Here is a 22,431-nt window from a genome sequence, read left to right as displayed (position 1 = left end):
AATCCTTAATTTATGCTCTCTTAAGTTCAAGCCATAAACCACCATTTTTGTCCATTAATTCCTTAAATTTTCAGTCCTAATTCATGAAATAACACCATAGGATCGTGTTTTAGGTCCAAAATCCTTACCTTATCGAAGCTCCTTGAAATACCTCTTCAAAATCGCCCACAATTCTCCAAGTCCGAAGTTAGAAATGAGAAACCCTTCAAAATTTGCGAAGATGAACTTAAATACCTTCTGCCAAGCTGAAAATGCTTCTGCGGTTAAATTACCGCTTCCGCGATACCACTTCCTCTGTCAACGATCCGCTTCTGCGGAAATTACTAAAAATCCAAAAACCGCTTCTGCAACTCAAATTCTGCATCTGCGGCTTCGCAGATACGGCTACTCGTCCGCTTCTGCGGAAACAAGCTTCTAGGACAAATCTCGCTTCTGCGGCCTCCTCTTCGCACATGTGACTACGCTTCTGCGGTCCAAATTCCGCAGAAGCAAAAATACCAGAAGCAGCAGCAATTCAAAATTCTACAAGTCCAAAAACTTCCCGTTAGCCACCCGAACTCACCCCGAGGCCCCCGGGACCTCAACCAAAAATACCAATACATCCTAAAACGTTATTCCAACTTGTTCCAATCATCAAAACACCTCAAACAACACCAAAACCATCAAATTACATCGAATTCAAGCCTAAGTTCCTCTAAAACTTCCGAAACATGCATTCGATCAAAAACCCAACCAAATCACCTTCGAATGACCTGACATTTTACACACATATCCCAAATCATATAACGAAGCTACATCAACTCTTGAAATTACATTCCGACCCTCAGACCAAAATCTCACCTATCAACCAAAATTCACCAAAATACTAACTTCGCCAATTCAAGCCTATTTCCACACCGGACCTCCAAAATCACTTCCGATCACACTCCTAAGCCACAAATTCTTCCTCGAAGCTAACTGAACCATCGGAAATCACATCTGAGCCTTCTAACTCAAAAGTCAACATCTGGTTGACCTTTCCAAAACAAGCCTTCCTTAAAAAGACTAAGTGTCTCATTTCCTACTGAATCCACTCCAAACCAACCCGATCACACAAGAAGCTGATAATGAATCATAAAGAAGCAGAAAATGGGGAAAATGGAGTGGTAACTCATGCAACAACGGGTCAGGTCATCACATAAGTGTAGACAAAATCCCAAATTTTCTTTCAAAATTCAAGGTTTTAGGTGTAGAAAAACATGGGTAATTAAGATATAAAGTTAAATCCAAGTGAAAATTGATTACCTCCATTGTAATAGTGAAATTGTTGTTCAAAATTTCATCCTCAATGAAATAATGGACAAAATTACTAAATTGGCAAATTGAATGCATTGCCCCGCAGTACCCTACCAGCGTAGTTGTACCATCGCGATCGTGAAAGATCAATCTGCCTCCAGCTCCAGCTATGCATAATGAACACGATGCCTCCTACGCTAATGCGGCTTCCACACTGCCCCGACCTTCACGAATGCGACGATTCCCACTCGAAAGCGTGGGCCAAAATCTCAACTGACATCAAAGGTCCGAAATGATATGACTTCATCGTCAATATGATGAACAAATCATAGTGACACCAAACACCCTCTGCGATCGCGATGCTCCTACCGCAGATCGTGAAGCTCCTCAAAATGGCACTAGAAATCAGCAATGCAACACAACCCAAAATGGTTTAAAACCACCCCGAATCACACCCGAACTCAGGAGACCCTTCCAATCATTCCAAGTCGTCCAAATACATTATCCAAACTTATATAAAGGCTTGAAACGCTACAAATAACATCAAAATCAATAATCGAAGATCAAACTCGTTCTCTTAACTTCAAGAACTTCCAACTTGCAACCAAGCATCTGATTCACGCATAACCAATTCGGATTTCATCCAAAATTTTCACACAAGTTCCTAATAATAAAATAAACCTATTCCAACTTTCGAAATCGCAATCCGAAGGACCTGTTCACAATGCTCCCATAATGGTCTTAGATGATACAGTGAGGACATGGGCATCAAACAACTGCTTCTAAGGCTGTTGATCTCAATGGAACAGTAACTTCTGCACCTGGACCTACAGTGAACCCTAGTCTAGGGTTTGTTTATGAACTTCAATTTAGGGCTATTCATGAGGATTTTGGTGATAAGGAGCAGAATAATCAAGTGTTAGAGGTTACAAAAAATGATCAAATGGGGCAAGTAATTGTACCAAGGCTATAGGAGGTATTAAGCTTGTGCCAATGGCTTGTGCTTCAGGAACTGGGCATCCTTTGCAAATTCATCTAAATATACCACTGAAGAATCCAATTCAAGTATTACATGAAATTGTCACACACTATATCACACCATTGGACATACAAAATGAAATGATAGATCGGATGCAAGTTGAGGAAGAAGGTAATAATGAATCCATCGCATGTAACATTAAGGAAATAGCTATGAAGCCTGATTTATCACCTAGAGCTCAAGCTAGGTGTGGTAAGAAAGGCAAGAAGCAATAGAATGAAGAAGCACTACAACCTACAAGAATCTTGCCAAAGATGGCAATCTCACAAACTAAATGATGATCAACGTATTGATATGGAACATAAGGTGTGTAGATACACAACATGCCTTTTAGGGGGTGATCAACATGAAAAAGGAATATGGTTTCTTTGTCATTGAGTCTCCACTAGTGTGGGAGTTGGTAATGGAGACTGAGAAACAAATAACAATCAAGATGTACCATCAGGACATTGGCAAGTACATCATGTGTACATTTGTGTATGCTAAATGCTTTGCCCTGGAAAGGCTGGAATTGTGGGATAACATATACATCTTAGCAAGTGATATGAAAATTCCATGGCTGGTAAGTGGAGATTTCAGCGTGCATGAAGATGAGAACATTAGTAGCCTACTAGTGCATCCTACTCTTGAGTATTAAGATTTTGCATTTTGTGTGAATTCAAGTGGACTGTTTGACCTAGTGTATAAAGGCAGCCTTTTCACTTGGTGGAATGGAAGGCCTAACGTTGAATGTATATTCAAAAGGCTGGGCAGGATCTTTGTGAACTTACCATTTCAAACTGTTTTTCCTACAATTGAAGTGGAACATATAATAAGAACAGGATCTGATCATGCTCCTTTGTTGTTGAGTTGTGGTAAACAAGCATCACAACTTGTCAAGCCTTTTAAGTTATTAAATTTCTGGACTAAACATGAAACCTTTAAAGAGGTGGTGAGGCAGAACTGGTGGGCTGATCTCATAGGTGATCCTTTCATTATGTTTAAACAGAAATTGAAGAGGGTGAAAATTGCACTATCTAAATAGAGCAAGGAGACATATGGAGACATTTTTAAGCATATTGTAATTAGTGAAGGCATTGTAAGGGTAAAGGGGATGTTGTTTGAAGAGGAACCAACATGGATAATAGAATTGTGCTACACAAGGCTCAATATGAATTTTGAAAAATACTTGAGCAGTGAAGAGCAATACTGAAAGTAGAAGGCTGGAATGACATGGTTTACTGAAAGAGACAGGAACACTAAATTCTTTCACAATCATGTGTAAGTCAAACGGCAGAAACTACAACTGAAAAGGATACAAAATGGTGATGGTGATTGGATTGAGAATCATGAAGATATGGCTAAGGTTGTTGTTGAGTTTTATGAGAAACAATTCGCCCCTGAGGAAGATCCTACAGACTTCACATTGCTCTCAAATGTGCTAGCCATGGTGACAATGGAGTAGAATTTGGAGCTGTGTAGATATCTTACCATAGAAGAAGTTAAGCACGCTGTTTTTGCACTTAGTGGAGATAGTGCTAGTGGTCCTGATGGATTCACTGGTACATTTTATAAATAATGTTGGGAGATCATTGGCAATGACATTCATTCTATGGTACTACACTTCTATGGGGGGGAGCAGCTTTGCCCAAGCCCATCACACTAGGGCTGTCGAATTTGGCCCAAGCCCAAATAACACGCCCAACCCGCCCGTGGGTTGGTTATTGACTGCCCATTTATTGAACTTTGTCCATCTTGACCCAACCCATCTCAACCCATTTAAAGTTGGGCAAATATTTAGCCCAAATTGATCCTTGAGTAAGTTTGTCAAAATATCCTAGAAATAATTTTATTTTTTGTGTAATATTTTAAATATGACCATAACAAAAGCAAAAAAGCCTTATTTAGTAATTATACAATTTATAAGAAAATAACACATATTAATTAAAGTTTAATAAGAGTTGGGCGGGTTGGGTTATGACTCGAATTTTAACCCACCTTGACCCAATCCATGACCCGCCCAATTATTAACTCAACCCATTTTGACCCGCCCAAAATTGACCGAACCCGCCCATTTGACACCCCTACATCACACACACTAACTTGGTGCTACTGCCAAAGAAACCATTGGTACAAACCTTCTTAGACTTAAGGCCAATAAACTTGAGCAGCTTCATCAACAAGGTGATGTCTAGAGTACTTCATGATAGATTGAAGCGGCTCTTGCCTTTATTGATATCCTCCAATCAATCAGGTTTTGTGAAAGGTAGAAGTATTTTTAAAAATATCCTCCTAACACAAGAGATTGCTACTGATATTAGATTTAGAGCCAAACCTGCTAATGTAGTTATTAAACTAGATATGACAAAGGGATATGATAGGGTTTCATGGAATTTTTGCTACATGTGTTGAGGAAAATGGGTCTTGCTGAGCATTTTATCACTATGATCTGGAGTCTATTGTCAAATAACTGGTATTTAGTCTTGGTGAATGGGCAGTCTACTGGATTTTTAAGTATAGTAGAGGGGTGAAACAAGGAGATCCACTATCTTCTGTCTTGTTCATACTATCAGGTGAGGTTTCATCTAGGTCATTGAACAAACTGTTTGATGACAAATTTTTGTAGGACTACCGTTCTATACGGTCCAAACAAAGAAGAATATTTAATATTAGGATTTTCTACCTAGTTTAATATGGTAACATTAATAACTAAATTTTAGTTTAATGAAATGTTCAAAATATTTCATCCACCCCACTCACCGCATAGGAGTGGGGTGGACGAAATGTAGGCTAGCATCTGGAGTCTTATGTGACAAGAAAGTGCCACTGATACTCAAAGGTAAGTTTTATAGGGCGGTGGTTAGACCGGCCATGTTGTATGGGGCAGAGTGCTGGCCAGTTAAGAACTCTCATATCCAGAAGATGAAGGTAGCTGAGATGAGGATGTTGAGATGGATGTGCGGGCACACTAGGTTAGATAAGATTAGGAATGACGATATTCGAGAGAAGGTGGGTGTAGCCTCTGTGGATGATAAGATGCGTGAAACGAGGCTTAGATGGTTCGGGCACGTGCGGAGGAGAAGCCTGGATGCTACGGTGAGGAGGTGTGAGCTGTTGGCTTTAGTGGGTTCGAGAAGAGGTAGAGGACGGCCTACGAAGTATTGGGGAGAGGTGATCAGGCAGGACCTGACAAGATTGCAGATTTTCGAGGACATGGCCTTTGATAGGAAGGTTTGGAGGTCGAGCATTAGGGTTGTAGGATAGGGTGGTAGTCGAGCTTCTCCCCCTCCATTCCGGGGGGGGGGAGAGTTTGAGTGGGTTGGTCCTACGCAGGCTTGTGGTTAATGTAGAGTTCACACTAACCTTACTGTTTTCCATAGATCTAGACCTTAGTTGTGGGTTATGGTTATTGCATGTCATCTATTTTATGGTTTTTAGGATGCTGTCATTATTTCTATGGTTATGTTGACGTTACTGATGAATTGTCTTTTCTTGTTTTCTTGTTTTCTTGTTTTATTTTCATCTTCCTAAGCCGAGTTTCTATCGTAAACAGCCTCTCTGCCCTATAGGGGTCGGGGTAAGGTCTGCGTACACACTACCCTCCCCAGACCCCACTTAGTAGGACTTTACTGGGTCGTTGTTGTTGTTGTTATTGAAATGTTCAAAATATTAGGAAGGTAACCTAAATTACAATTTTATTCAATGTAAACTTTGTTTTTAAACGGTAAAAAAGCGAACGAATTTCGCTAAGGAGCGTCGTGCTTTAATATAGTATAGATATGGATTTGTAGAGACTAAAACATGAGATATGCGGAATAATGCAAAGAACAGGTGCCTATACTTCTCATTCTACACATCTTTTTTTCTTCAGAAGCTGAAAATAAAAAAAAGTTTATATAATAAAAAGATTCACCCTAGTTTTATAAGTTTTACGAAGAAGCAGGTTACCTGCAAAATTCAAATTTTACATCTCGCCCAAAATTCCGCAGAGAAAAGGTGAGCTTTGTTGTTGTATTACTCATTTACTAAATTATCGGATTTCATAGTCTGACACCTTGCACCGTCGCACGTATAATTTAACGAGGAATTTTCAAAGCACTAGTGGATATTAAATTTTTATAGCTACCGTATACATAATTACTTCCTATAGCTGCTATTTAGTTGTTACGGTAGTGTATTTCATGTATTCTCAATGATGTATTCACGAATACAGCAGTAAAAAACGTCTAAAATCAAGGTAGTCCAGTTGTACGCGCATGTATTCACATATATTCGCGTCATGTATTCATGAATACAGCAGCAAAAAGCGCCTTAAATCAGGGCAGTCCGGCTCTGCGCGCATGTACTCACATGTATTCGCACTGCTGCATTCATGAATACAACAGTAAAAAGAGCCTAAAATCAGGGAAGTCTAGCTGTACGCGCATGTATTCACATGTATTCGAGCCATGTATTCATGAATACAGTAACGACAGTCACCTTAAAAATAGGTATGTCCCGCTGTCTAAGAGAGATGAAAAACATAAATAGCGTATTTCATGCCTCAATAATATTTATTTTGCTATAAAAAATAAAAGTTATTTAATGAAAATAATATTTTAAAATAATTTTGATTTATAATAAATAGGGTGTATACCTTTGATACAGGAGGTAAAATTTCCTAATTTAATTTCTTTCTTTAGAGAAATTTGATTTGGCATTATGTTTTGCTGTTGAAAAGAAGTATTTTAGTAACAATTTGTGCTGTGTCAACTACAGGTTCTGAACAACAGCTTATCACGTTGGCTTTCTAATTGGTTATAAAAGCAAATAGGCTTTCTTATATCCTAATGAATGTGACGATCCAAAAACCTAAGAACTCGTGACTAGCATCCAACCTACTTTAGTTGAGAGAACCAAAGCATTCATATTAATTAATTCAATTACGAGCAATTAAGTATACATCGGCACCAAGTCTAAAAACACCTCTAAATGCTAATTTATACACCTTATGCAACGATTCAAATCTATGTGATCTGCACCGAAATATTACGTGATCCGAGCAAACCAATATCATACATCCGGATCATATGCATAAAACCAGTTAACTGCAGAAGCGATTTGAAAATGGTATATATTTTTCAATTCAAACCGAAAAAATATTTTCATTTCCAACACCGTAAAAGAAGCATTTCATAAAAATAACAAAATCAAAATAAAACAGTGCTCTAGTGTACAATCTCATTTATGGATCCTATGTACTAAAGAACAGAACCAACACTTGAGACAAGAGTCCAAAACGCTTTTGATGTTTTTTTTGGACAAAAAATATTTTTATACAGTTTAAAAAAAAGTTACATAAATGAGTAAAACGCAGTACTATACTGCGAACTACGTTAACGGAAATTAGTCCGTTAAAGTAAAACGCAGTACCATATTGCGTTTTATTTTAATTTTTTTTTTGTAATTCACAGTACCGTACTGCATTTTACATCATTTTTTTTTGTAATTCGCAGTATAATACTGCATTTCATAAAGTTGTTCGCAGTATTATACTGCATTTTACCTAAAACGCAGTATAATACTGCGAACAGCTTTATAAAACACAGCCCCTTCTTCTTCCTGGGACCACTGAACGCAACCCCTTCTCCTTTAAAAATTCCGATTGTTCTGGTCCCCCCTCCCCCACCCCGCGACAAACTTAAAAGAAAAAATTTCGGCCCCACCCGTCACCTAAAGAGCAAGGAGTGTAGGTCTCACATACAAGACAAGCTTTGGATTCCTTCTTTCGGGTGCAAAAATTCGATTTCAATCAAATTCAAAAAACTTAAATCAAGGTATTTCGATTTTGTTTATGTCGAAACTCGTATAGTACATGCATATTTGTATTGTTTAATGTGTTTCCATGTTAATTTGTGTTATGTTTGTGTTTAAATTTGTATCTTATTTATACCCGGATTGATTTATTAGCTTTGGTACAAAAAATTGTTAAAATTTGATAAATTATTTGTATTGTTAAAAAATTAATATTATTTATTTTGTTTGTTGTTCATATTTGTATTTTATGTTAGTTGTTTTTATATGTAATATTGACATTTTAGCGTAGTAAAATATAGAGCCTTTTAGTGTAGTAAAATATAGAGTCTTTTAGTGTAGTAAAATATAGAGCCTTTTAGTGTTGTAAAATATAGAACCTTTTAGCGTAGTAAAATGTAGAGCCTTTTAGCGTAGAGTTTATGTAGTTTAAGTATGCAGTAACTCCAATTACACTTTACAAAATTAATTATTTAATTTATAACAATAAACTTACAAAAGTAACAAATTAATATATGTTGTAAAATTAACTCAAATATCGAGCCTGGAACTCATACATAATTATTCAGTCCAATTTTAAACATAATTAATTATTTAATTTATTTAGCTAACAGGCACAATTCTAAAAATGTTAAAATTAACACACATAATAATTAAGGATAACTCGGTGCTACCGGGCCTCAAATATCGAGCCTGGAACCCGTACATAATTATTCAGTCTAATTTTAAACATAATTAATTATTTAATTTATTAAGCTAACATGCACAATTCTAAAAATGTTAAAATTAACACGCATAATAATTAAGGATAACTCGGTGCTACCGGGCCTCAAATATCGAGCCTGGAACCCGTACATAATTATTCAGTCCAATTTTAAACATAATTAATTATTTAATTTATTAAGCTAACACACACAATTAATTTTGTTTAAATTATAGTAGACGACATGGACTTTCCTCCGCCTGCGCATCCCGGACCTGCCGAGGATCAGCTACTAGTGTTGCAGGGCGACCATAGGTCCTCATTTGTATAGGAGGGACAGCTATCGATGCAGCCTCCCCGCCCTAGGAGACGTGATGATTTGTGGGAGTTCATCGGGGAGCATCCTTTCCATGCCCGCGTAGTCGCGCGTCTACAGGCTACGAGCTTCTATACGATTTTTGAGCTTGAACGGATGCAGCTTTATTGGTCTCTCATCACGTCCTTGGTAGAGCGGTGGCGATCGGAGACGCACACTTTTCACTTGCCCACTGGAGAGGCCACCATCACGCTGGAGGATGTTCAGGTTTTGTACGGGCTGCGCGTAGATGGACGGGCCGTAGCACTGCCCCAGTACATTAGATCCATGATGCGTGCACAATTTTTGGATATAATGATGCATTTTACTGGTTATAGACCTCAGGGTGACGCTGGGGGCAGTCGCGTTGCTTTGTCAGCCATCAGAGATCATACGACGTTTTTGCACCCAGACATTACCGGCGAGACGGAGGATCTCTATATTGAGAGGTACACGCGGTTGGCGCTGCTCCTGCTTTTCGGGTGTGTCTTGTTCCCGAACACTTCGGGGAGTAAAGTGAGTATGTGCTTTCTCCATCATCTTCAGGAGTTAGATAGTTTACCCCAGTACAGTTGGGGTGTTGCTGTTCTCGCATACCTGTATAGGAGCATGTGCCGGGCGAGCATGGGCCCAGCGGTGGACATATGTGGTTTTCTGCCCCTCCTACAGGTGACAACATTTTTGAATACTCTGTTCATTTCTCCGAATTCTATATGGTCGAAATGACTCATAAATTTTACATCAACCTTTTATCTTAGGTTTGGGCCTGGCAGCGGATCATGTCGTTGCAGTCACCTATACCAGCACTTGCGCGTGGTGAGGCTTATCCGTTTCTCCCTCTAGCTTCTAGGTGGATTCTCCGGTGTGGGAACTACCGAGGGACCGATGCTCATCATAATCTCCCCCTTATCAGGGATGTGCTAGATATGCTGGTGGACGGACAGGTAGATATGTACCAACACTTACTTGTTTAAATTGAGTTGTGTTGCGCATACTCACTTTTATGTTATTATTTGGCAGTTCATCTGGACGCTATACAGCGACAAGTTGGTAGCTTAGCTGCCCTTTTATTGCTCAGTCGATCGAATGCTTTGGAGCACCTCCGTCCCGATGATATCTTCGATATGGTTGAGTATCATGCCACAGAGAGTGTGCTTCGCCAGTTTCACCGTCCCCAGCTTATACCGAGCGATCCTGGATGGGTGGCTATACACTATCAGCGGGATGACCGTGCCAGGCTGGACGATATATATATGGAATGGCTAGAGCAGCAGGTCCTTATTTGGGAGGAGCACCAAGCTGACCGTATTCCGCAGGCACCTATATTTACCTAGGAGGCCACTATTCATATGTATGCATCATGGTACCGCTGTCACAACCGACTGATTATCGGGAACCCCATTCATGTACTTGGCGAGCGCTACAGACCATACGCCGGGAGACACGAGGCACTGGTATGTTTTTTGGCTTATTAATATCGTATAATTGTGATATAGCGTTATTTAATTAATATCTTAAATATTTCGCAGGCTATTGGCCATCATCACCTCTACCAGTTGGGACAGGAGATGCAGCAGCATACCGACATCCCTGCAGTCGTTGACTATGGTCGGCGGGTGGCACAGTTGGTTCGTCGGACCCTGTTTCAGGCGAGAGATGTCGCGAGGTTGGACCACGAGGCTCAGTATGCGGCGCCAGAGGACTACCATCCACATTAAGTCATGCAATGCCTTGTCAGGATATTTCTTCTGGAAATTGGCCTTCAAGTGACACACATAGTAACGGTGGTATGCATATGGTTCCTGCCATTCAGGCAAGTGATGTACAGAACTTAAAATACCACCATGCCGATCTGATATTAGACAAATACCTGAATGTTGTTTGACAACGTGCTGCTTCAAGTGGTTCAAAAAAAGCGTCCATGTCTCTTCACTTTCGTTGGCACATATTGCAAAAGCTAGTGGAAATATTTGCTCGTTGGCATCTACTGCAACTGCAATCAAAAGCTTAATATCATACTTTCCATAGACATGAGTACCGTCTATGGAAATAACAGGACGACAATGCATAAAACCATCAATTGTTGGTTTAAATGACCAGAACACATAGTTGAAAATATATTCGGGTCTGTCCGGACTCCGCTCACGCCTCCATTCAACAACAGTCTCGGGGTTAAAGTGTTGCAGTGCGGCCATGTACCTGGACAGATTTGAAAAAGACTTATCCCAATCGCCATAAATAAGTTCAAAGGCACGTTTGCGACCGAGATATGCCTTTCTTTTGGTTATAGTACAACCATACTCCTGGTGGACGACTGTAATACACTCTTTAATCTTGAACCTAATGGACACTTCCAAATATGGAATCAAGACAAGAGAAATCAAGTCCACATCCAAGTTGAAGTGATTCTCATTGTATGTGTCCATTTCACATCTATGCTCGCTAATAAATTTACCCACTTTCCACAAACCTGATTTCTTCTTGGTGGCACGCAACATCCAGTGACAACCCATAAAGTCTCTACGGCATACAACCTTGTATTTCTCCGTAGTTGACTCACTTTCTATCATCTCACAGCACTCTCTTATACTGTAGATTTTTACAACCCTAATTAAGCGAGCTTTATCAGGGAAATACATGCCCTATGTCAGAATAGCTGGTCTAGACTCATCCCACATCGCTGACCGAAATTCATCATCATCCCTTGTGAGGGCATCCACGTTCGGCATGCTTGGCAAATTATCAAGGTAGGGAATATTCCGCTCATGAAATGGCACGTGGGACTCGTACACTCTTGGTCTAGCGGGAGGTGGAGAAACATGCTCCCTCGTCAGCTCAGGTTCAACATTCACTTCCTCCTCATTATCACCCTCATCATGGAAGGGTATGTCATCCCCAGACTCATCCGCATTGTTGTCATAATCACTATCATCTTTCTGACTCTGTGCATCTGCTAAATCACGAGTAAATACGTCGTCTATGGGCAACTGTGAGAGATTAGGAGCTTCAAGAATCTCGTTTTCACTGCACAAAAATAACAAAATGATAATATACCCAACTAGATATATACTTTAGATATAGCTATATCACTTTACTTACAAGTCGTACTGTCTTGACGTTTCATGATGGATATTTGCTTGTTGGTGATGACTCCCGGATGGACCACCGTGGTCCAATACTCCAGAAATACACATATTCCAACTAGGGCAGGGTCATAACTTGTAAAATTCGTATCCGGACGGTACCCCCTATGAAAAATATGAGTGTTAATACAAATCCAATTAAAACATAAAATAAACATCACTAAAGCACCCACGGAATTGAAGTTTACCAGTCGTCTTGTTGATTATATAAAGTCTAAAAATTATTTTGCAGCTGTTCATTCGCTGGTGGTGACAAGTTTAAATCAAGGCAAGCGCTTTCATCAGCAATCTGTCCGGCAAAAACTGCTCCAGAATAACCACCCGATGACTGGGGGTTATCCTTACTATGCACGCCCTCATTATTGGGAACGTCTTCCACCTTGACGTACATTTCCCATAATTTTATTACAATAAATTCCCTGTATTCATCCGGAATCCGCAAAAAATCACTAAGATTTTCATCATCCTCGATATTAAACTCAGAATAATAAGCAAACTCCTGCGGAGTCACTGAATACGGAAATCTACCAGTTATTTTAAGGTTAACCGAACGCCACCTCTCATTCATTTTTTTACGTAACAATGATACCAATTTATCGTACTCCATAGTAAGCGGCAATTTAACATGACATTGTGGATGTGAGTTATACCTCACAGAGTTATTCTCCAACACAACCTCACCCCCCCCCCCCCCAATATAGTGAAACCCTTATTTTTGCCACTTCAGACATTGTAAAAAAATGATTGATAAGAAGAAGAGAGAAGTATGAACGTAAGTTTGAAGATTGAATGAATTTTCATAAAATTGAAACTCCTTTAAATAAGGCAAGTCCGAATGTAAAACGCAGTACAATGCTACGTTTTATGTATTGAATTATTGTTATATCAGTTCATTATTGGTGGGCCAAAAACCAGAGTAAAACATAGTATAATACTGCGAACAGCTTTATAAAATGTAGTATTATACTGCGAATTAAAAAAAATTAAAGTAAAACACAGTATGGTACTGCGCTTTACTTTAACGGACTAATTTTCGTTAACGTAGTTCGCAGTATAGTCATGCGTTTTACTCATTTATGTAACTTTTTTTTAAGCAGTATAAAAGTATTTTTTATCTAAAAAAACATCAAAAAAGTTTTGGACTCCTTAGAGACAATCCTGATAAAGGAAAATACTATAGACAACATTAGAGTAACCACATAATAGAAGTGGTGTCTCTTCGTTCCTAGCTCTATCCGCTCATCACGTGTCATATCTCATTTTGAAATATATAAAGTAGACGGGGTCTTTGGAGGAGGCCCCAAAAGCTGAACACACTTTTACAATGCTCAATAAGTATTATAGACTTTCTCTTCTTAATTTCTAGGATAAGACTTTACAAAAATAATGTAACTGTTATAAAATAAAAGCAATTTAGTAAAACATGAACAAGAAATAAAGACAATTTAGTAAAACATGAACAACAAATAAAGACAATTTATTAAAACATGAACAAGAAATAGAGATAGAGAGAAAGGAAGGGATTTTCTTCTTAAATTGTGTGTATTTTCCTATCTATTACAAAATCTTTATATAGGCATGAAAAGTGAAGAAAATATGTCATGGAATATGTCATTGAACATAGAAAATATGTCATTGAATATGTCATTAACCATTTGAGAGAAAGATCATGGAGGAAGAGTAGACATCCACCATATTTTGATTTTTATCATAACACTCCCCCTTGGATGTCCATAAATAATGTGCCTCGTTAAAACCTTATTAGGAAAAAACCCTATGGGGAAAAAATCCTAATAAAGGAAAAAGAGTACACATATTTAGAAATACGCCTTTTGGTTGCCTCGTTAAAAAAATTTGCAAGGAAAACCTAATGGGACAAAACCTTGTAAGGGAAAAAGAGTACAACGCGTATTAACTCCCCCTGATGAGATCATCAGTTCACATCGTTGAACCTTCGTATCCCAATCTTGTACACTAGTTTCTTGAAGGTTGACGCCGGTAGATATTTGGTGAACAAATCAGCCATATTATCACTTGAACGGATCCGTTGCACATTAATATCACCATTCTTTTGAAGATCATGTGTGAACAATAATTTAGGTGAAATGTGCTTTGTCCTAACTCCTTTATGAATCCTCCCTTTAATTGGGCTATGCATGTTGTATTTTCTTCATACAAAACTGTGGGTAGTTTATCACACTTCAAACCACATTTGTCTCGAATAAGATGTATAGTAGACCTCAACCATACACATTCTCGACTTGCTTCATGAATAGCAATTATCTCAGCATGATTAGAAGAAGTAGCCACGATTGATTGCTTAGTCGATCGCCAAGATATGACAGTGCCACACATGTAAACACATAACATGTTTGAGATCAAAGCCTTGTGTGTATCAAATAAATACTCCACATCGACATAACCAACAAGATCGGTATTGCAATCATTGCCATAAAATAAGCCCACACTGGTAATCCCCCTTGGATAAAGCAATATGTGCTTGATTTCATTCCAATTTCTCTTTGAGCGGAGCTATATCTTGCTAAGACATTAACTGAAAAAGTTATGTCATGCCTTGTAGTGTTAGAAAGATATATTAGCACACCAATTGCATTAAGATATGGTACTTTAGGACCAAGAAGCTCTTCATTATTTTCATGAGGTCGGAGTGGATCTTTATTTATATCGAGTAATCTCACAACCATCGGGGTACTTAACGGATGTGCTTTATCCACATAGAAGCTCTTTAAAATCTTTTTAGTGTATGCTGATTGAAGGACAAAAATTCTATCTTTCATATATTCAATTTGTAGACCAAGACAAAAAAAATTTTTGTCTTTCCAAGATCTTTCATTTCAAATTCTTTCTTTAAACAGTCTACTGCTTTAGGAAGCTCTTCGGGAGATCTAATGATATTTGAATCATCAACATATATGGCGATTATAACAAATTCAAATCCATATCCTTTTATAAGGACACAAGGGCAAATTGAATTATTCTTATACCCTTCTTTCAACAAGTACTCTGTCGGGCGATTATACCACATGCGCCCTGATTGTTTCAATCCGTATAAGGATTTTTGAAGCTTTATTTAATAAATTTCTTGGAAACCTTAATATGCTCCAAGACAATTAATGATATCCACTATACGCATATCAAGTTTTTCATATATTGCCAGATTAAAACCTGAAGTGACTATATCCACTATAAGAGAACATGTCTCCATATATTCAATGTGAGGATATTTACTAATTTTCTTGTGCCACAAGTCGTCTTTATGTCTATCGACTTGAACCTTTCGCACAAGAACACATTTATACCTCAATTGACTTTATACTTTCAGGTGTTGGACTATCCGTCCAACTTCACATTTTTCAAGTGAAGTCAATTTCATTGCGTATTTTTTATTTGGCCAATCTTTTATCCGTCCAAATTTCATGAACAGATTTGATCTCAAGATCCTTGTCAATATTAATCATATTGAGCGCTACATTATATTAACAATATCATCGACAATCATTTTATGTCGGTTCCATTATTACCCAATAAAGACATAACTTATTGAGATCTCTTTATTTCATTATTTTCAGGTACCTGAGCCTCTCCCATGAGGTCTTATGAAGTGTTATGTCGTGGTGCTCTTCTAGGGCACTTGCCTCCTTATTATGACCATTTTGAATATTTGCCCCTCTCCTTCTTCAAGGAGTTTTATCTTTGGAACCGATTGGTCTGTTACACTTCATGTGTGCCATAGACTCTGTCTCTCATGAACTTTATTCTGTTTGGAGCATTAACAGCTGAAATATGACATTTAGCTTTGGGTCAGCAAATGCGTCTGGCAATAATTTGTAAATGAATATCACTTAAACTTCAAGTTTATATTTTCTTGTACGAGGATCTATATGTATTCATAATAATATTTCACGTATCACTTTCTCAGCTGCCCATTTTCTCCCCCCTAATGTTGGGATCACCAACACATTTCCCAACCATCTTTGGGAACTCATCTTTGTGCATTTTGGTGGCATAATTAAATCATATAGCACATCCATATTTCTATATAGAAATTATTTGGTTCCTGACCCTGAACCGATTGTGATAGGGAGAAATTTTTATAACTTGGCTAGATGCGTACAAGTGCTGCTGTATATTAAATAATAAATCTCATACCAAATTTCGTTTTTGGGAGTTTTGTTCTCATAACTAATGATTTAGCTAAAATTGGAGGCATACAATTTCTGCTAAATCAACTTGGATTTAAACCAGTATTATTAAGATAAATCATCATAATTTATATTCTGGAATTGTGCTCTAATAATTTGAGCAGACAATCTTGCAAAAACCAAACTGCAAGTTGATAACAAATGCATATGTGACCATAAAATAGATGCATCTATTAAAATCATATAATAGTAAACAGTCCACATGGCAGGTGACTGAGCCCATATATCTATCACCTTTTATTCCTTCCAGAAATCAAAGGATTCAATCCCAACCTTTAACTGATATATTATGAGAATAAGCAACACAAGAGAATTCTTGAAGAATCTTCTATTCTTCAATATGTGTCAATGTAATTCTTAATTAATTTTTCGCATCATAATTGAACCGATATGGTCAACCGGTCATGCCAATTAATATTTATTTTAGTAAATCTCTAGTTTACTTGTGGCATATGATTCCAGCATCATGCTTATATTTGTGTAGTACAAATAGAAAGAAGATCGGGTAACCTTTCATATTTACCCGGTATGATTATAGAAATATGAAGATATTCAATCTTCCTTTCATTTATAGTCTCAATATGCCAATCACTTTGACTTATATATTTGAAACTCAAAAAGTTTCTTTTGAGACTTTACAATATCAATGTCATGAATAAGTTTATTCATCCGGGTAGTAACAAATTAGTTTTTCCGGAGTTCTTAACAACTTTTGTACTACAAGATCTTTTATCATACCATTCATATGGTAAATGTCTCCTTCACGGAGAAAATTATATCATAATAAATTGTCATGGTCAAAATCATCATAAGCAAAATCATTTCTTGCTTTAACTTTGCCTTTAATAACTTTTATAAGGCATGACAAAATAATATTTGGCATATCACATGTACGCGACCAATGACATATTCGTGTAACCACACAATAATATTTATTCTCTTTATTTTACTCAAACTTCCCTTAGAGGTGAGTTGTGTGATATTCATATAATCATGAATTGCATGTCTTTATTCATAGCTTTTATCACATATTGCCACATTCAACTTTAGGAATGAGTTTGCGTACTCAATGTTTATCACAAGTCACATTCTCTTCAAGGAATGGATCATAATCAGCAACGTGCTTTATTATTTTCATACCAATTTGATGGTAAGCATTGCCTTCACATTTTGAAGGACTATTTTGAAAACCCTTATTGTTCTCCTTTTATAATCATAGTGATGATTATTATTATTTTGATATTTGGAACGCCCACGTTCATTGTTCAACCACTTGTCTTCATTGAAACTTATTATGCACTGTTATCACATTCACTTCAAGAATGGAGCAAATCAAGTGAGACAATTTTTATGCCTTTTCATGAAAAATATATTATTTTTCTTTAGTCATCATTATATCATCAATATGGTACATTGAGACTCAAACCCAATGTCTTACCAATATAAAGGCATGTTAGGCCATAATAATTTGGGACTCAAACCCAACTCTTATCATTATGGAGCATCAGGACTTGATCTCGTTGTCTTATCCTCAATTAGTGGCATAATAGGCTAAACAATATTGAGATTCATTTCAAGCCTTAATTTCAATCACATGCCAAGAAAGTTATACACAACTAATTTGCATCTTAGCAAATCAAATTTGCTTTCTTAAATAAGTGTACAAATCTCAAATCAGCGTAAAGCTTTATTAATTATTTGTAACATCTATATGAAATACAATTGTTTGTAGTCAGAATATTTCTTCTAAATTCTATTAGAGTTTAAAAGGATCATAAAATCATTGTCTTAATATTTATTGAGTCTCTCTAAAAAATATTGTTGTTTTCGAGGTATACCCTACCTATTGGATTTGATTTAACGCCATGACTTTCATTCACTCAATTCAACCAAGCAATTAGTGAATAAATTTATCAAAAGTACACCATATAGGTAACAACACATATATAGTACTAATACATAAATTCAGCATTTATATTACCTGAAAAGTGACATTATAGGTAACAACTTACCAGTTGTAGCTTGTGCATCATTCATATAAAATACTTAAAAATGGTAAATCAGTAGCAAACATCAAGTAGGTCATGGATACTCAAAAATACCTCTTCTAGTAGTCATACTAATCATTGTTTGCTTTCAAATGATACGACCATAAATTATGAAGTATACTTTCTCAATAGCTGGTTTGTTTTCCAAACTTCAAAGAAGTAATTAATCAACCTAGATAAAGATGTGAAGTATTTCTTGTTTTCTTCAAGATGATTTATGCTTTTAATCAGTATGACCAATTTTATTTTATTTTTTATTCCTTTTTTTGGTACTATATGCAAGTGTAAAAATCCAAAAGGAAAAAAATATTCATCCAAGTAAAAGAAAATGTTAAAAGCGGCAGGACAGATTGAAGATAGTTAACACATAAATATGCATAAGACAATTTATAAAAAAATATCCTTGGTTACCATGACATGCATCATATCAACAATTAACTGCTACTATGATTTTAACATATAGAACTTCGAAAATTTTATTCCATTCATGTGATATAAAAGATGTAATATTAATATGTGCTTATGCAATACAAATGTAGTACGAAGTTGTGTGCATATGAGATTTTAAAAGAATGACAAGTATAAGATAATCATACCTTCTTACATTTCATTACTTACCATATGTAGTTTCTCTTTATATTTAACCATGTGATGATATGTATGACTTCTAATTGTAATCTTTCTGGATGTAGGAAATTTTTTGTAGATATATATATACAAGTGGTTAGAGACTCGTGCTGATAACCTGTTATGAAATAAAAGTAATTTAGTAAAACATGAACAAGAAATAAAGACAATTTAGTAAAACATGAACAAGAAATAAAAGCAATTTAGTAAAACATGAACAAGAAATAGAGATAGAGAGAAGGAAGAGATTTTCTTCTTCAATTGTGTGTATTTTCCTATCTATTACAAGGCCTTTATATAGGCATGAAAAGTGAAGAAAATATGTCATGGAATATGTCATTGAACATAGAAAATATGTCATTGAATATGTCATTAACCATTTGAGAGAAAGATCATGGAGGAAGAGTAGACATCCACCATATTTTGATTTTTATCATAACAGTAACCTATATTTGAAATATAAATATCTGATTTTTACCTCTCGAGATGTAGTGCTCTCGTTTATACTAAAAAATGTAATCAATTTCTATCAAATTTCTCGCTGATTCACAATTTTTCCAACTCCATAGGTTTCAATTAAACACCTCTATTTGGTAAAACATCACCTAATCTTTGATGTGATACGTGATCATCATAGACTTGATTAATGTTCAAATTTAAATTGAATATTAAATAACACTTTTACTTTTACGCGTTGAAATATTCATAATCGACCTATTATATGACCACGCGACGAGCATGTGGGTAAACTAATGACTATGACCGGTTATTGAGATTTGTGCTCTAAAGGTCGTACATAAAATGAGGCCATTTAAACCTTATTATTTCTTAAAAACTAGACTTGTAGGCAGGGTGTATATAGGTCGGGTCTCAGATTTTACAATTACCAAATCAAATCAATTGTGTCGGATTATTAAATTTAAATACCAAACCAAACCAATAAAATTCGGGATTTTCACTTTCGGGTTTGTTAGAAAAAAATAAACAAAAATTGGCTTTGAGGCGTGAAAATCGACTGCCCTTAAAGAGTTATCATCTGTATACTAATTTAGGGAAATACAAAATGATTCTCTTCAGGATACAACAAAGCCTGAAATAATATTTGTGATTTTTCTATGCCAATTCGTTGAAAATTATTGTGTATTTATAGGCAACCAACAGACCTTTTCAGAAAAAATGTCTTGTTTCACAAATAGACATATTCGGTTGGACCCTTTCATAACAAACACAATTATTTATTCGAATTTTGAATTTAAAATTCAAATAAATTTGATTTTTTTTCTGTCACAAAAATAAAATAATTGTTTTTAGGATCCGACCCGGCCCGCGCCCAAGCCCCAAGTCAAAGTCCAAGCTTTGATTATAATATATAAATATATAGTGTACTTAATTGCACACACTTAAAAGTATGTGTCCTAAATCAAAGATATAAAAGGGACAAGTGCTTAAAAGGCTTCAAAAATGTCTTCTCTCTTCCAATCTGGGAACAACCCACTTCTCAACATGTGGAATAACAAACTATCTTACAATCCCCAACTAGTTTGTTATTTCATTCCATAACCCTTGTGAATAATAGAAAGTATCTTGTATAGATTTGAACTTTCCTTTAGTGTAAGTACTTTAAATCTTTGACGAAGTTATTGGTATTTTAAGATTTGAACCACAACTCCTTGTGCTAAAATCGAAAGTACCACACACACAACGTTATCTAGTAGCTTAGAAAATCCAGTATTCACTTTAGCACGTTTACGGCCATGTGCTCATCTTGAATTCATGAATATTTACAAGATCAACCCTTTAAATCTTGCTAGAAGCGGCACCACTTCAATGAATATATAGGTGGAATTAGTTACTATGTCCCTGTTACTCCAGACATTAATAATTCCATTAAGATTAATCAATCTCTTCAGGTAACAATATGTACTTTGGAGTTTGTCTTTATGCCCCTGTTATAACAAGCATTTAACAACTCCTTAACTCCTCACATAACATTAAGTAGTACAATAGAATTAGGGCTCCTAAAGAGGAGATAAGTGCTTAAACAATACAAGTAACTTGTTATTACCCATTGAACTTATATTGTTAGAGTGTATACTAACTCAAAGTGGGGTTCTCATTCCTTGCATTTAATTTAAGGGTCTCAGCCTCATCCCTTTACAAGTTTGTTGTACTACATCTCTACCCAATGGCTTCATAAGTGGATCAGCCAATTTCTTATTTGATCTCACATATATTATAGCTATAACTCCATTTGTAATTAATTCTCTTATATAAGCATGTCTCGAACTTATATGTCTCGATTTCCCATTATATATTTTATTGTGAGCAACACACATTGTAGTCTCACTATCACAAAATATGAAAATGGCTGGCATAGGTTGTGGCCACAACTTTATATCAAGTTACATATTCCTCAGTCATTCTGCTACTTTTCCAGCAACTGCTAATGCAATGAATTCAGATTCCATAGTAGAATGGGAAATACATGTTTGTTTCTTGGATGCCCAACTAATGGCTCCACCACATGGAGTAAATATCCATCCTGATGTGAATTTATTATCATTAACACTTGTAATCCAACTTGCATTATAATATCCCTCTAATACATTAGGGAAACCATTATAGCAAATGCCCAAGTGCTTTGTATATTGTAAATATCCAAGTACTCTACTTATTGCTTTCCAATGATCATTACTTGGATTACTGGTAAACCTTGAAAAATTACAAACAGCAAATGCTATGTCGGGTCTAGTGCAATGCATTGCATACATCATACTACCTATCACACTTGCATACTCCAACTGTGCTACTGCTCCTCCAGTATTTGCAGATAGCTTAACACTAGAATCATAAGGAGTATTACACTCCTTTATTCCTAAATGACTGAATTTAGTAAAGATTTTATCAATATAATGTGCTTGTGACAAAGTCATTTGCTTGTTATCTCTTTTGACCTTGATTCCCAAAATAGTATCAACTTCATTTAAATCTTTCATTTTAAAAACTGAAGTTAGATACTTCCTGGTCTCGACAATTCCTTGTAGATCCGTACCAAAAAATCAACATGTCATCGACATATAAATAAATTATTACTCCATATTCTTTTGTAAATTTAGAGTAAATGCACTTGTCTGCACTATTATGTACGAACCCGTTTGATAGTATTACACTATCAAACCTTTCATGCCACTGTCTAGGCGCTTGTTTGAGACCATAGAGAGACTTTATCAATTTACAAACTTTCTT

At 36.4% G+C, this 22,431-nt stretch overlaps 2 protein-coding genes and 1 long non-coding RNA gene across 3 annotated transcripts; 1 reads left to right on the top strand and 2 right to left on the bottom strand.

The window, feature by feature from the left end:
* Positions 1-9,135: 9,135 nt before the first annotated feature.
* Positions 9,136-10,862, top strand: LOC138889481 (serine/threonine-protein phosphatase 7 long form homolog). Its single transcript, XM_070172792.1, has 4 exons — positions 9,136-9,813; positions 9,903-10,088; positions 10,185-10,418; positions 10,674-10,862. The coding sequence occupies exons 1-4, from the start codon at positions 9,136-9,138 to the stop codon at positions 10,860-10,862; spliced, it is 1,287 nt and encodes a 428-aa protein (XP_070028893.1).
* Positions 10,863-14,558: 3,696 nt separating this feature from the next.
* LOC138888997 (uncharacterized) lies at positions 14,559-19,387 on the bottom strand. Its single transcript, XR_011406530.1, has 3 exons — positions 19,177-19,387; positions 15,882-16,084; positions 14,559-14,841 (listed from the first exon to the last, which is right to left on the bottom strand). It is a non-coding gene; the product is annotated as an uncharacterized lncRNA (long non-coding RNA).
* A 2,215-nt stretch (positions 19,388-21,602) lies between these two features.
* Positions 21,603-22,181, bottom strand: LOC138889480 (secreted RxLR effector protein 161-like). Its single transcript, XM_070172791.1, has one exon. It carries the CDS (start codon positions 22,179-22,181, stop codon positions 21,603-21,605), a length of 579 nt encoding a protein of 192 aa, XP_070028892.1.
* Between the last annotated feature and the right edge of the window lie 250 nt (positions 22,182-22,431).

Source organism: Nicotiana sylvestris, chromosome 4 (genome assembly GCF_000393655.2).
Source record: "Nicotiana sylvestris chromosome 4, ASM39365v2, whole genome shotgun sequence".
NCBI classification, from domain to species: Eukaryota; Viridiplantae; Streptophyta; class Magnoliopsida; order Solanales; family Solanaceae; genus Nicotiana; species Nicotiana sylvestris.
The sequence above is the reverse complement of the archived record's forward strand: the minus strand, read 5'-3'. Positions and strand labels throughout refer to the sequence as shown.